The 12,969-nt window shown below is 42.1% G+C and overlaps 1 protein-coding gene across 3 annotated transcripts in view; it reads right to left on the bottom strand.

Annotated features, from left to right (window-relative positions):
- numbl (NUMB like endocytic adaptor protein) overlaps window positions 1-12,969 on the bottom strand; it is a 56,156-nt gene that overhangs the window by 24,617 nt on the left and 18,570 nt on the right. For 2 of the 3 annotated variants that reach the window (XM_038692954.1, XM_038692955.1), the window contains exon 1: window positions 4,856-5,003. The exons of the other annotated variant lie outside the window; for it this stretch is intronic. In XM_038692954.1, the coding sequence (XP_038548882.1) occupies window positions 4,856-4,896 (41 nt within the window). In that variant the 5' untranslated portion in view covers window positions 4,897-5,003. Of the gene's footprint in view, window positions 1-4,855; window positions 5,004-12,969 lie in introns of those variants that run through there. 3 annotated transcript variants of the gene reach the window in all.

The following is a 12,969-nucleotide window of genomic DNA, read 5'->3' as shown; positions in this document are numbered from 1 at the left end:
TGTGTGTTGAGTTCATATTTTCTAAATTTACCAAAAAGAAAGCAAATGATGTTTACAATAGAGAGATACACTTAGTGTCTAACTTTATTGTCAGCAAATAATTGAATATCCACCAGTGCTAGGAAACTTAATTTATTTAGATATTTATGTGACGAAATGGTACTGCAAAGTCATTATTTGGTACATTTGACTCAGCAAGAAGTCTGCAAGCGTGAAATTTGTCACTGAAGCAAGGGCACTAAGAGCTTGGAAGAAATGCATCTGTGACTCAAGCAGAAAATATTACTTTTATATTATATATTACTCTTCACAATTCTCAAATAACAGATTGGTAATTTATCCAGGTGACTGACACTCATGGTTAGTGGTTTCTTTTCCTGCCATTTACTTTGTCCCACCCCCAAGTTGGTCATATTGATTGTGTTGTGTTTGTCGCTGCAGTGTCATGAGCTACAGTTTCTAATCATGCATTCAAGAAACATTAGAAGGTAAATTAATTAAACGGAAGATGAGTGTGTGTGTTTGTGTTGGCGTGTGTGTGTGTGTGTGTGTGTGTTTGTGCGCGTGTCACAATGTGTGTGGTGTGTCACAGTGTCTGCATGGTTACATACAGATGCCAGTTAGCTTAATATTGACTGGTAGACACACATAAACATGTCCTGTCCTTCTTCTGACCCTCTAATGCAAGATAATGTTTCAGGGTGGTTTCTGGGCAGGGTGAAAAGACAGACTGTCCTAATATAATTATAGGCAGTGTGTGTCTGTGTGCAGGCTGGTGGTCATCTTGCATAATGAGATTGAATGCCTCTCTGTGACTCAGGCTGGAATGCAGTGTGGGAATTTAGTGAATTATCACTGCAAACAGATGAATGGAGCATGAGAGAGACATTGTCATCATGATGAGGTGACTCAACCTGCTGATCAAGGATGAGCTCCATCACTGCCACTTTGTTCTTAAATCAAAACGTGCCGGCAACAAGTGACTCACAGTCACAGATGGAGACCTTTTATGTTGCATGTGCATGGAAAGAATCAGAGGATGATAGATAGTGCAGCTCATTACTGCAATTTGACTGTGTTGCGTGTGAAATTTCTTCAGAAAACCTTTTCTTTGTGTGTTTTAGCCTTAAAACAACAATAAGGAGACATCAACACATAACTTTTGTAGCTTTGTCAATAAGATTTCTCTCTATCAGTTATGAAAACATTGTACTCACCAAAGCAATTGCTGAGATCTGGCAACACAGTCACATCACTAAATCGGACCAAGAAACATCGGCCAGAGGATCAGACAGGTTTACAACATGCTAACAGTTTAGCCAAATGATCTAGAAGACTTTATTTGGAGATGAAAATTTGCCTTTATTCTCTAATTTCAAAGCAAAATGTGTGCACACACACCTGTGGCAAGTACAGTAGGTCAAGGTATTTTAGTTTTGAGTAATTTGTGATGGCTGTTAAGTTTGGCTAACATCAGGGGTTGTTTACCAGTAACAGGTAATGATCATCTCAATGCATGTGTTTTTGTCCCATCTGACTTCTTTTTAGAAATGTAGCTGTGTCCTCTGGGCAAATTAATTCAATCTCCTCAAATAATAATCAGGGGAAACACTACAAAGTAACCCATCACGAATGTGCACTTGTATTTGTATTTGATCGGCCACTGCAACATTATGCCTGATGACGTGACATTGCATCGGCGCAAAAGATGAGTTTTTTTGCTGTGAATGAGAGGATGTGTTCTTTCACGCAGGCCTCATGTCGGTCTGAACGCAACCATGAAACCCATGTTCATTCATTAAATTAAAATATAAAGTAAACAGAGAGAGAGAGAGAGAGAGAGAGAGAGAGAGAGAGAGAGAGAGAGAGAGAGAGAGAGAGAGAGAGAGAGAGAGAGAGAGAGAGAGAGAGAGACATAAAAGGATTAATATTGACCCCTTAGACTTAAACAGTTAAAGACAGGTCAACTCTAAGGAAAGTACTTAAATTAAATGAGATGCCAACACTATGAAGACAGATAGATCCAGGAATCAGCATGGCTTTCCAGAGCTGAGAGTCTAGTCATCGTGACTATAAATAGTGGCACTCACGTCTAGCTTAAAGACATTAGCGAATACACAAGCACGATCTCCTAATGGTCCACATTTACATACAGTTCATACAGTACACACATAATGTTCTCGCTCTTCCTGCTTCTCTTGTTCAAGCCACAAATCAAGAAAGGGGACAGAGGAAGGCAGTCTGGCAGAGCTGGGAGTCTGAGAAAACATCCTGCAATTAAAATTATCTGCTTCCCCGTCTTTTCTGCAAATAGGATTTAGCTGGGAAACAAAATTGCGCTAGCTTTGCAGATACAGAGTGTGAAGCCTAGGAAACGCATGTGTGCTGGTGCACTCACACACACACACACACACACACACACACACACACACACCTGTATACAAATGTCACCTAAACACCAAGAGTCACATGCACACACAGCTCCCACACCTGTTATCCTCTACCTCCAGGCTTATCACAGTGCTCTGTCACTGCAGGGTGTGTGTTGCTTGCGTTTCTGCAGGGCAACTTTCTTCCACGCTCTTTCTTAGTAAGAAAAGGTATTCTTGTCCTTCTGCATACACATCATTGCGTCAAACATCTGTGCATGTTAGAATGTCCTCATACCTGTGTGTGTTGGTGCCTGTGTGTCTGAATGGGCTCCAAGACACAAAAGAGAGGCAGATTAACATAACAATATCCAAATCCCTCTTTGCCCTTGGAACAGCAGGCAAAGAGGGTGCTGACCACTCTAGCTTTATGCGTGTTTGTGATTGTGTGTGTGCCTGTATATGAATTCATATGTGTATGGCATGTGTCTGCATCTATGTCAAAGCATGTTCATGGCCTCCATGCCAGCGTGTGTCTGTAACTGATGTGAAGTGTGTGTGTGTGCGCGCGCGTTTGTGTGCGCGTGTGTAGGCTATTCTAAACACAGTGCAGCCAGGCGTGAAGTGGAGCAGTCTAGTCAATATGCTCCAGTATCATATTGTGTTACCACTTTGTATTCCCTCCTATCAGTGTAGTACCGTGCCACAGGCCAGCTTATCATCTGTACATCCCTGATATTACAGCAAAGTGCGTGGCACACTTTCGTCTCTTGGGTCAGAGATGAGACTCACAAACACTATAGGGACACTATGGAATAACCTGAGTTTATACCAGGCAGGACAAAATCACAACGCTGCTCCAAAGCTCCATGTTTGCCACTGAGTGACAGAAAACATAATCAAAACACATGTGGAACACTATAAACTTCACTAGAATAAGTGATATTCAACTCAAAAACCAAAACCTTTACATGACATGAGACACAATGCGACTTCACTCAAAAGTTCCCAAGCCGAAGAAACTATTGTTGCTGCTGTCATTTTTCAATGTCTTGTCAACCCCACCCTTGAGCTTGTATTGTGCAGATTTTGCGTCAGACTCTTGGGCCAGAGAAGAATCCCAAGTGATCCGGTGTGGCTTTCAGGCCTGCATTCATAAATGATGAACTCTCACAGTCAAACAAAGCAGAATTTAACCTTGGTCTGTTTCATTTTTAAGAGGTTCTGTGTTTATTGAAAACTGCTGCATTCATATTTTGCAAGTGTAGTCCTTCCTCATCTCTTCAGCTCCATTATGCCTGTTATCTCATGTTTCCAACATCTTTCAAACTCTTTCTCTTCCCATTTTGAAAGGTTTCTCTACTGTTACCACAAACCTGCGATGTACTTGCTATTCTACAAGGCCAGGTGATGATAGAAACCAAGTAACACAATCTTCAGTCTATTTTTACCTCTTGCATCCTCTGCTGAAAATGGAAGGAAATTCATATTTTCTCCATAATAAATCAGCTTTTCTTTGACTTTTTCCTCTTACGCACTCTCTTCCCTCATCCCATTTTTCAACCCTTCCCTCCTGTTGAGTCTCCGTCTTGCTGTTCTTCAGTTGTCCTCATTTCACTCGTCACATAGGTCTCTGTCGTCCGCAGTGTTCTCACTCTTTGCCTTGTTCTCTTTCTTTTTTTTTACAAAACACATGAGAGCTGTCCTTCTCAATTATGTAATCATGAGGGCTGAGAGAGAAAAGGGAGGAAGAAAAAGAGAGGAAGTGTTGAATTCGGGAGGGAATTTAAGCAAACCAGTCCCTCCCTTCAGCATGACAAGGCTTGGAAACACAAATAAGTGTGTATGACAGGTGTACACGCACACGCATATGAACATACTCATATCTATGCGTGCAAACAAAAACAGTGTAGCTTAGGCACAAACGCAGAGCATGAAAAAAATGTTGGGCGTTTGTATCAATTTAGCAGGTTTAATCTCTTCCATATGGGCATGGGGGCTAATGCATCTGCTAAGGCTATTAGCTGCTATGAGCCCTGTGGATACAGACTGAACTAGACCTATTATCAGTTTGGCAGTGACTGAAAATACCACCACAGCTAATAACTGAACAACAACGACGACAACAACAACAACAACATTAACCCTCAGCTATCACTATCACAAAAACTCCAGATCTCCTGTTGACCTCTAGAGCTCACAGATTTCTGCCTTGTTGAAACAGGGTCAACTTGATGGACAGAAAAAAGATGCGAGGCTGAGAAAAACCGCCCAAGGTACTGATTACAACGATAACAGTCGACCCAGTTTGAAAACAAAATACTCTCAGGTGCACAATCACATACAGAAATGCAGGAAAACTGATAAATGCATGCATCGATACACATAAAGTGAATATGCATACGTATGTGGCATGTCAGCCGCCAGTTCCTAAACAAACACACACAAACGCACAGATCACACCCCCTACTCTGCATCTGACTCACCTGAGTTCGATGGCCTCCCCCATGTCGCCACAGGAACTCATCTCGCACAGCAGATGAGAGGAAATGCAGAGATGACAAGCGGTGAGAAAGAACTCCCTCAGACTAGCGGCCACCACAGCAATAACAACAGCACAAGAAAAAGATGAGAGGAGGAGAGGAGCGAGAGAGCATGTGATGATATTGCGCTCAGAGTGAGGGACAGAGAGGAGAGGGAGCGCAGAGTGAGAAAGAACCACACCTCTTCTTAAGGGATTAACTTGGAAAAAGGAGCCCTGACACATTTGCAGAGACACGCGCAGTGATGTACCCAGACACAATCAAACTGCCCACGACCCAGCCTGGATGAGCGTCTGGCATACAAATACGCGCAAACTGTACACGCACGCATGTATGCTCACAGCTGCTCTAAAAATAAGGACAAATCAATGTTTGATGCTCCAAATCCTGGGAGTGAGGGAAGAAGGGAGTGGGAGGATAGAAAGAGAGGGAGAAACGGAGAGAAAGAGAAAAGGGGAGGGGTGATTAAGAGAGTCATGGCTGGTGGTGACACAGTTTTCTTTGCTCCATCTGCTATGGGCGCACTGGTCAAGAGTGCACTGGGGGAGAGGGCAAGAACTGGGGCTGGAGCTGGAACTGGAACTGGGGAATAGGGCCAGGGCTGGAGGATGTGTTTAACGTGAAGACTGGAACTCTGCCTGGTAGTATGTTTCCACAGGGGCGTTTACTGGATATGAGGAAGAGTGCTGCTTCCCAGTAATGGATGCTTTAAAGGCAGGCCACAGAAATATAGCAGGCAGCGGTCCCAACAGATGATTACGTCATGCTTTACTTCCTTTTCAAGCTGATGAAACCTTACGACTACACCCTTATGACCACCTGGTTGTGAGAGCGTTCCATGTTTTGGGTATCCATTGCTTTCTGTTCCAAATGTCAAGGCTGGGAAACAATTTTCTGGCAAAGCTGAAGAAACCTACTTCATCTGAACGGTTTCTGAATACATGAAGAATTGACCGTGCAGCTGGTGAATTGTTATTCATCTTAGAGCTACAGTTAGTCTAATTTAAAAGTTTGTTCACAAGGGTTGGGAGTTTCAAGAGGTTTGTGGGTCATGCTGCAAAGCCCAGATTTACATACTGTACTAGATGAACTCTTCTACTGTACATCAGATGCGGAGCAGCCAGTGTATCACACTGCCTCTTGTACCATTACAGGAATGCAATGCACAGCCACTTGCATATAATGGTGAATGAAACCCCTGATAAAAAAAAATATGTTTTCATAGTGTAGAGGGGCAAAGTAGCAGATGCTAGGATAAGAGTTCAAATAAAGTTAAGCTGCATTCTTACAGGAGGGGGGCCGAGGCAGGATAGTCCGGCGAAAAGCAACACAACTCTCACTGCAAGACAATGCAACATCATCAAGCAAGGCGGTTATGTATAGGGATTCGCAGCACTTTGTTATGGTAAATGAAATATTGTGGCCTTGATTTAATACTAAAAAGTCATCATTATATGACATTATTAACATTTGAGTGAGACCCTGATCTGCCCTTAATCTTAACCAAAGTGAAGCAGGTGGAAGACTGGTAATTGAGCTTGAACAAAAGCTGTTTCTAGAGGTGAGCTTAAGGGCTTAACCAGCTGTGTATATAAAGTATAAATTGACTTTGAATCTCTATGAGGGCTTTACATGGAGCTTTAAGACCACAATCCTGAACTTGGAGAGATGGTTGGCAGTTGGGTTTTGGGTTAAGCGGGTTTAGGAACAAATGAAGGACTTAGTCGGGCTAAAATCACACCTTCTTCACACCTTGCACCAAAAAGCAACAAACCACAAGGTTACACAACGACATAGAAGTGGGAATGCACCTTAAACACCATTTGAGACAACTTCTGATGTCAGACCAGGTGTATTCTGCAACGAACCAGTGCTTTAGGCTAGAGGAGGGCTAGAAGTGGGTGGCTAGAATTGAGGCTGAGCCAGGAGATACTATAACTGTGTAATGTTAATGCTATCGCTCTCTGCTCACAGATTCCTAGCCTTCCTAGATGCCAGTTCATCCTCTAAGCTGTTTACCCTGAAACACCCAGAGCCAGAGATCAACAATGGATGAGACTGAGCGGGATCAAAACGTCCTTGTTGTGCGCTAGCTTTGTTCACGTGTCTGTCACAGACAGCACTCTGGGTATTTGTAGCTAAATGGCTACATTCAGCACCATCTAAGTCTTATGCTTATTGCCAATTGTCTGTTGACAGAGATGCAATGAAAAGGTGACAGGCCTTACATTGTTCTGATTGTGATGTACTTAAATGTCCCCGTGGGGAAACTTGTCTTAGTGTTCATAGCAGTAGATTTGTCCTAATTACAAACAGCCATTCAAACAAATATGCACCACAAATGAATATGTACTTAATCCTATGCAGCTAATACATAGATTTAAACAATCAGATCTAATCCCAAACACATTCACAAGCGACACTGAAGACTGCTACAGTTTTACAGACATTAAATAACATGAGATGCAAACAACACCAAACTGTGCAGTTCAGGTTTTGATGAAAATCTCAAGGATAGATGGGAAACAAGTAAGAAAGTTTGACCACAAGAGGCTAAAAGGAGACTCTCAAACATGACTTCCTGTCATGATACTGTCACACACTCACCCCATTATCTTTTGGACCGTTATGTGATTTTCTAGTGTTGAAAGGTACACAGCAAGTGCAACTGTGACATTTACAAAAACAGATGAAACCCCATGCAAATGTTACCGTGGTATTAATGTTTTGAGTCTTTTGTTTTATACATCTGATGTCTGGATGTAATTTCAGGCAGTCATTTTGTGAGTGCAAATCAAATCAAAATTTCTGCATTGGCATTTATTGGACTACAAAAAATACTTTTAGTATTTACAGTAGATTGATCACACTTGTGTTACAGTATGAGACACCTTCTGATATTTCAAGTCAAAGGTGATACCAAGTTGGTAGTAAAGGTAAGAACTCCTCATTTTGAGCTCCACTTCATTTCCACTCTATCGGTCTTAATTCTTGATCATGATCAACTTGTCCTCCTCCTCTTTTCTTTTGCACTCCTCCGGGAGTGAGACGCACAGACAGAAAGAGGAGGAGGGTGAGAAAGAAAGGTATCTAAAAATAAGTAAAGAGAGGAGAAGACAAAGCCACAGAAGAAGAAAAAAGGACCATAAATGTTAACTACTCAGAGGAAGGTAGAGTAATTATTATCTCTGTAGTGCTGTACTATCTGTAGCTGTGATTGTCCTGTGACCGTGTTTGTGTGTGCGACTATGTGTATACAGGCATCTGCTTGTGCATGCATATTCATCTGTCTGAGTGTGTATCTGTCTACTGGGCAGACACTAACCTAAGCCTATTATAGCTACTGTGTATTTATGAAACACGATGATCTCACCAACCAGGTGGTAACAGACACACTTCCTGCTCACAATAAATCCCTCTGGCACGTGTTTCAAGTGAGTTTTCCACCAGTTAGAGTCGAAACAGAGAAACCCAATCATGCTGTCTGTGTGTGCAGTTGTGTGCACATGTGTGTATAATACGTTTGTGAATGCGAACATGTTAAATCTGAGACTCTGCGGTTTTACAACCACCATGCCTCAGTGACTCCATAACAGCCTGTTATTTTAACCAACACAGTCTGAATGTAAATTAGGCTCCTGATAAAACACATCTACAAACACACAACCACAATTAATGATCTGTGGGGTTACAAATACTCAATAATCTAATTCTATGCAAATAAGCATTCTTCCAAAGCTCCAGTGGCTACAAGGGCCTCCAGCACAGACTTACATGCAGTAACAGGCAATAACCTACTGTACTTATTGAACCCTGGCTGGAAACTGTAATGACGCCAAAATAAATAATTTGTGAGTGTGTGAGTGTGTGTGTGTGTGTGTGTGTGTGTCCACAAGACATCTAATGACCGGTCTCTAATTTGCCAGTATCAAATAAAACAGTTTAAACTGATGCAAAAACCACATTTCAAACAAACAAAAACCTCTCATAGTGTACTTTCACAAGAGACTGCACTTACAAATACAAATACAATATTGTCATATTATCACCTCAGAAAGTTTTTGTAGCAAAGATGTTGGCAAATAATTGCTTATTTACACATCCAGCAGACACTGAGCAATATTAGCATCTGGAGTTGTAGTTTTGGCCACCTGACAGAAGTCCAATAATAACTCTCCGTTTAGCTGTTTTTGGTCTCTACCAACTCAAGCGGGATCTGGCTCTTTAGCTCTATGTTCACCAGCTAGCTCCAAACAGTAAAGTTAACATAAAACCAAAACATTTAACTGAAATAGCTAAAACAAACCGCACCCTCCTATAGCTGAGGAGCGCTGTGGATTCCTCTGGGAGTGCAACTATTCACATTACAGGTAGTCATAAAAATCCATTTTATAACAAAAATATCAAATACGGCATCTTTCATCTAACATATTAGTAAACAGCGCACCTACTAAGACGTACTCAGAGAAGAGTTGTCAGCTTCAAAAGTTGGTTGAATGTGTTCTGCACAGGAGTGTAAATCTGAGTGGGTCTCCTTTACATGCTTTGTTAGGACGTTTCAGCCACTCCAGCTCATCATGATGTTATCTAATCACCTCAGTGACTTCTGCTAAACCAACACAAGCCATCCAATCATCTGCTCATAACAACGCTTGATACATACTGATTAGCCAGTCAGCTCTGCCAAATAATCCACCAAAACCCTCTTTTGCATCCAGCCATGCTCTGTAAAAACTTCACGGATGGACGGGCTGACCAATAGTGAGGCGTGACACCCAAATCCACTGCCTTATCCTGACAGGCTGCTCATCGATTTCTGCCTCTGGTCAATACCACTCTCTTTTTCCTCTTTCTCCCTCTCGCCTCATCTGTCTCTCGTCTCCTCAATGATTCTCCATCATTTTTATTTTTCTCTATTTTCCCCCGACTTATTGTTCTCTCCAGATCAACGCAAAGCCTGTAGTTACAGACAAAGCCTCAACGAACAACTGTAAGATGATGGAGGAATGTTAGTGTGTGTCGCCAAGTGGCTTTAGACACACACACACACACACACACAGGGTGGATGTATGTCAACGGATTAAGCTTGGCACTATATTACATGATCAATAGCTGTCGTTCCTCTAGGGTGTGTGTGTGTGTGTGTGTGTGTGTGTGTGTGTGTGTGTGTGTGTGTGTGTGTGTGTGTGTGTGTGTGTGTGTGTGTGTGTGTGTGTGTGAGAGAGAGAGAGAGAGAGAGTGTGTATACGTTTGTATATGGGTCAGGTGTTTGAGGCCAACGTGGCAGCAGCAGCTACTTTTTAAACCTCGCTTCCTAACTCAACACCTCTCTCTTCTTCTCAATAAACATGGCATCCAAACTCCGTCACGCTACGGTAGACGCGCATACACGCAAGGACCATGTGAAAACCTTGCTGCTGCATGGCAACCAGATCCCATAGCAACCAATGGTGTGGGGTTTTTATTGTGGGCTGGGAGAGGGGGGGGAGGGAGAGAGAGAGAGAGATGGTAGAGGAGGAGGTAGGAGGGGTGACAGATATTTAGGGGGGGAACGGGTATTCTGGAAAAGAACAAAAATAGAAAGAGAGAGGAAGTAGTGGAGCAGCATGAATACGCAAGCACACACACACACACACACTCACTGTGCTGAGATCAGATGAGCATGAGGAGAGAGAGACAGACAGTGACAACATTGTGGGTGAAAGGAGACCTCCTTCTGCGTGGATCACAAGGAGGTCTTCCTGGTGAGGAGCAGAGAGGAGGGGGAGAGTGACACAGAGTAACAGAAAGAAATTGGGAGAGAGACGGAGAGAAGGAAAAGTCATCCTCTTAAATAATTTCCGGTTTAGATTACAGCCCTTAAACTAGTTAGGGGAAGAAGCACAGGGAGAACAGGGGGTTGCAATGAAAGGGGGATCGTTTCATTTTACATAGCCTACCCCATACTTACACTGTAATACATTAGTATTTAATTCTTCTTGTCAGGGTACACTCACTGGTCATTAGCAATTACGCCTGCTCACTCAAATAATTGTAATGAAAAGGGTGAACAAGAGTCTGCTTTCTTGTCCCGGATGTATCATCCCGTTGCCAAAAGATCACAGCCGTTAGCTCCACTGGAATTACTCACGCGTGCTTTTCATAAAAAAAAGTTGCTAAAAACTGACAACTGAAATTGACGTGAGTTTTTGAGTGCTAAATATTTAGCGCTACTATTCTTTATTCTGTATGCTGTTCAATACATTTCAATAGAATGTTTGGCTGACCTGTATATGCATTCAGCTGCCTTACTGTTACAGTGTGATACTGTTACCCTGTTATCTTCATTTTAAAGCATACACACAACTACTTCATAGCTATCGAGGAACACCCTTGTTCCTGGTTTAGCCTCCCCACTAACAATAACACAGTGCTAATTTATCAATAAGTCCATAAATTTAACCATGTCATTTCCTGATCCAGTATTTTGTTAGGATATTGTAATTTTAAAATAAATGATACTATAACATTTGAACTCCTTTATTCACTAACTTTTTGTCTATCTGTATTGTACCTGCATATTTGGACTAGTATAGTGTACCCAGTAATTATTTTACTGATACCCTACACAACAATTACACTGTAGGAGAGGAGAGGAGAGGAGAAGCCACAGATCTCAGCTGCCTGTGTAATAGCATTCCTGCTGGCGAGTAGGAGTATAACACGCTGCCATGGTAACAGACCAGCTGCTTGTGTTCATGTTGTGTGTGTGCGTTATTATCCAGGTCTCTTTCTGTGACCTATCACCTCTGACCTCCTGTCAGAACTATCCAGACAGGAAGAGGTTTTTTCACAGTCCAGTTTGCTGACACACACACGAATGTGTGTGCGCTGAATGCTAAACTGACACTGTCTTACTATCAACGCCATGGAAAATCATGTTTCCTCAGATTTCTAGTGTTGACTGTCAATACAAAGCATGCATAATGCATGTGTATGCATGTAAAGCAACTACTTACAGGGCCAGAACTCTAAAATCAATAAAGCTTTCAAAGCTTTTAACATCTGCCCCATCACTCTCTGTCTGACTGCCTGTCTGCCAAGCTTCAGTTTGTCTTTAGTCTGTGCATTCCCAAACAGGAAACATTTGTAAGTTGCTTCAGATATCCATCCGTATCAATTTAAAGTTGTTTTAAATTATTCTGTAATCATATTTGTAAAATGTTGCTTTTTATTTTGAGCTTGGCTGCCCCGTACACATTGGAGACTGCTCTGCATATATGCATCTATTATCTATTATGTCTGTTTATCCATCTGTCTGTCAACCTATTTGCCTGTGTGACATCAACCATCTGCCCGCCTGCGCTCAAATCTGCCAATCTTGCAGCATTTCCTGTGCCACAAGGAAGCAGTCATCTACTTTTATCCCCCAACATCACAACAAAAGCATCCTTATAGCAACATCTGGTGACACAGACACATGCTACCCAATAAAAGAAAATACATTTTTCTCTCAGGCAGAATTGTTTTTAATTACAGTAGGCTATAGCGCAGAAGCATGAGATGAAAATTAGTCAGTCTGTGTTATCATTGTGGCGATAAACAATGCAGTGGCTGGCATAACAGTGATTTGGAGTTTTTGTGGAGAGGCGAGACAGAATGACCTTCACAGGGGGGTCGTGTCTCATCGACCAGCACTAAAAGCCCTAGCTGGTCACGCAGAAACACAGGCAGAGGAAATGGGTTTAGAAATTCAGGCAGACACGCAGTGTGGTGGCGCTGTAGCACACTGCTCATATTGGCTTCTGAAGGCCAGTACACTTACAGATACTAGAATATTTGGATCAACACATCTGATCTGAACCTTCGGTAATAATCTACACATGGGTGTACATTCTTAACATTTGGACAGTATTTGGCGAGAAGAATCAAAGCTTGAAGATCATGATTTGGGCTGCATGTGACTATTAAAAGTTCTCGAGTTTTAGTGGATCTTTTGGAAGTGGTTCTTAGATTCTTGTGATCAAATAATAATCCAGTAACAGATATTTTAAGAAAGTTACAAAAGTTTTATAAAT

This window comes from Micropterus salmoides, unplaced genomic scaffold (genome assembly GCF_014851395.1).
Source record: "Micropterus salmoides isolate LMB-PRFRI ecotype aquatic unplaced genomic scaffold, ASM1485139v1 Ms_hic_scaffold_3, whole genome shotgun sequence".
Lineage (NCBI taxonomy): Eukaryota > Metazoa > Chordata > Actinopteri > Centrarchiformes > Centrarchidae > Micropterus > Micropterus salmoides.
This window is presented reverse-complemented; position numbering and strand designations above follow the sequence as displayed.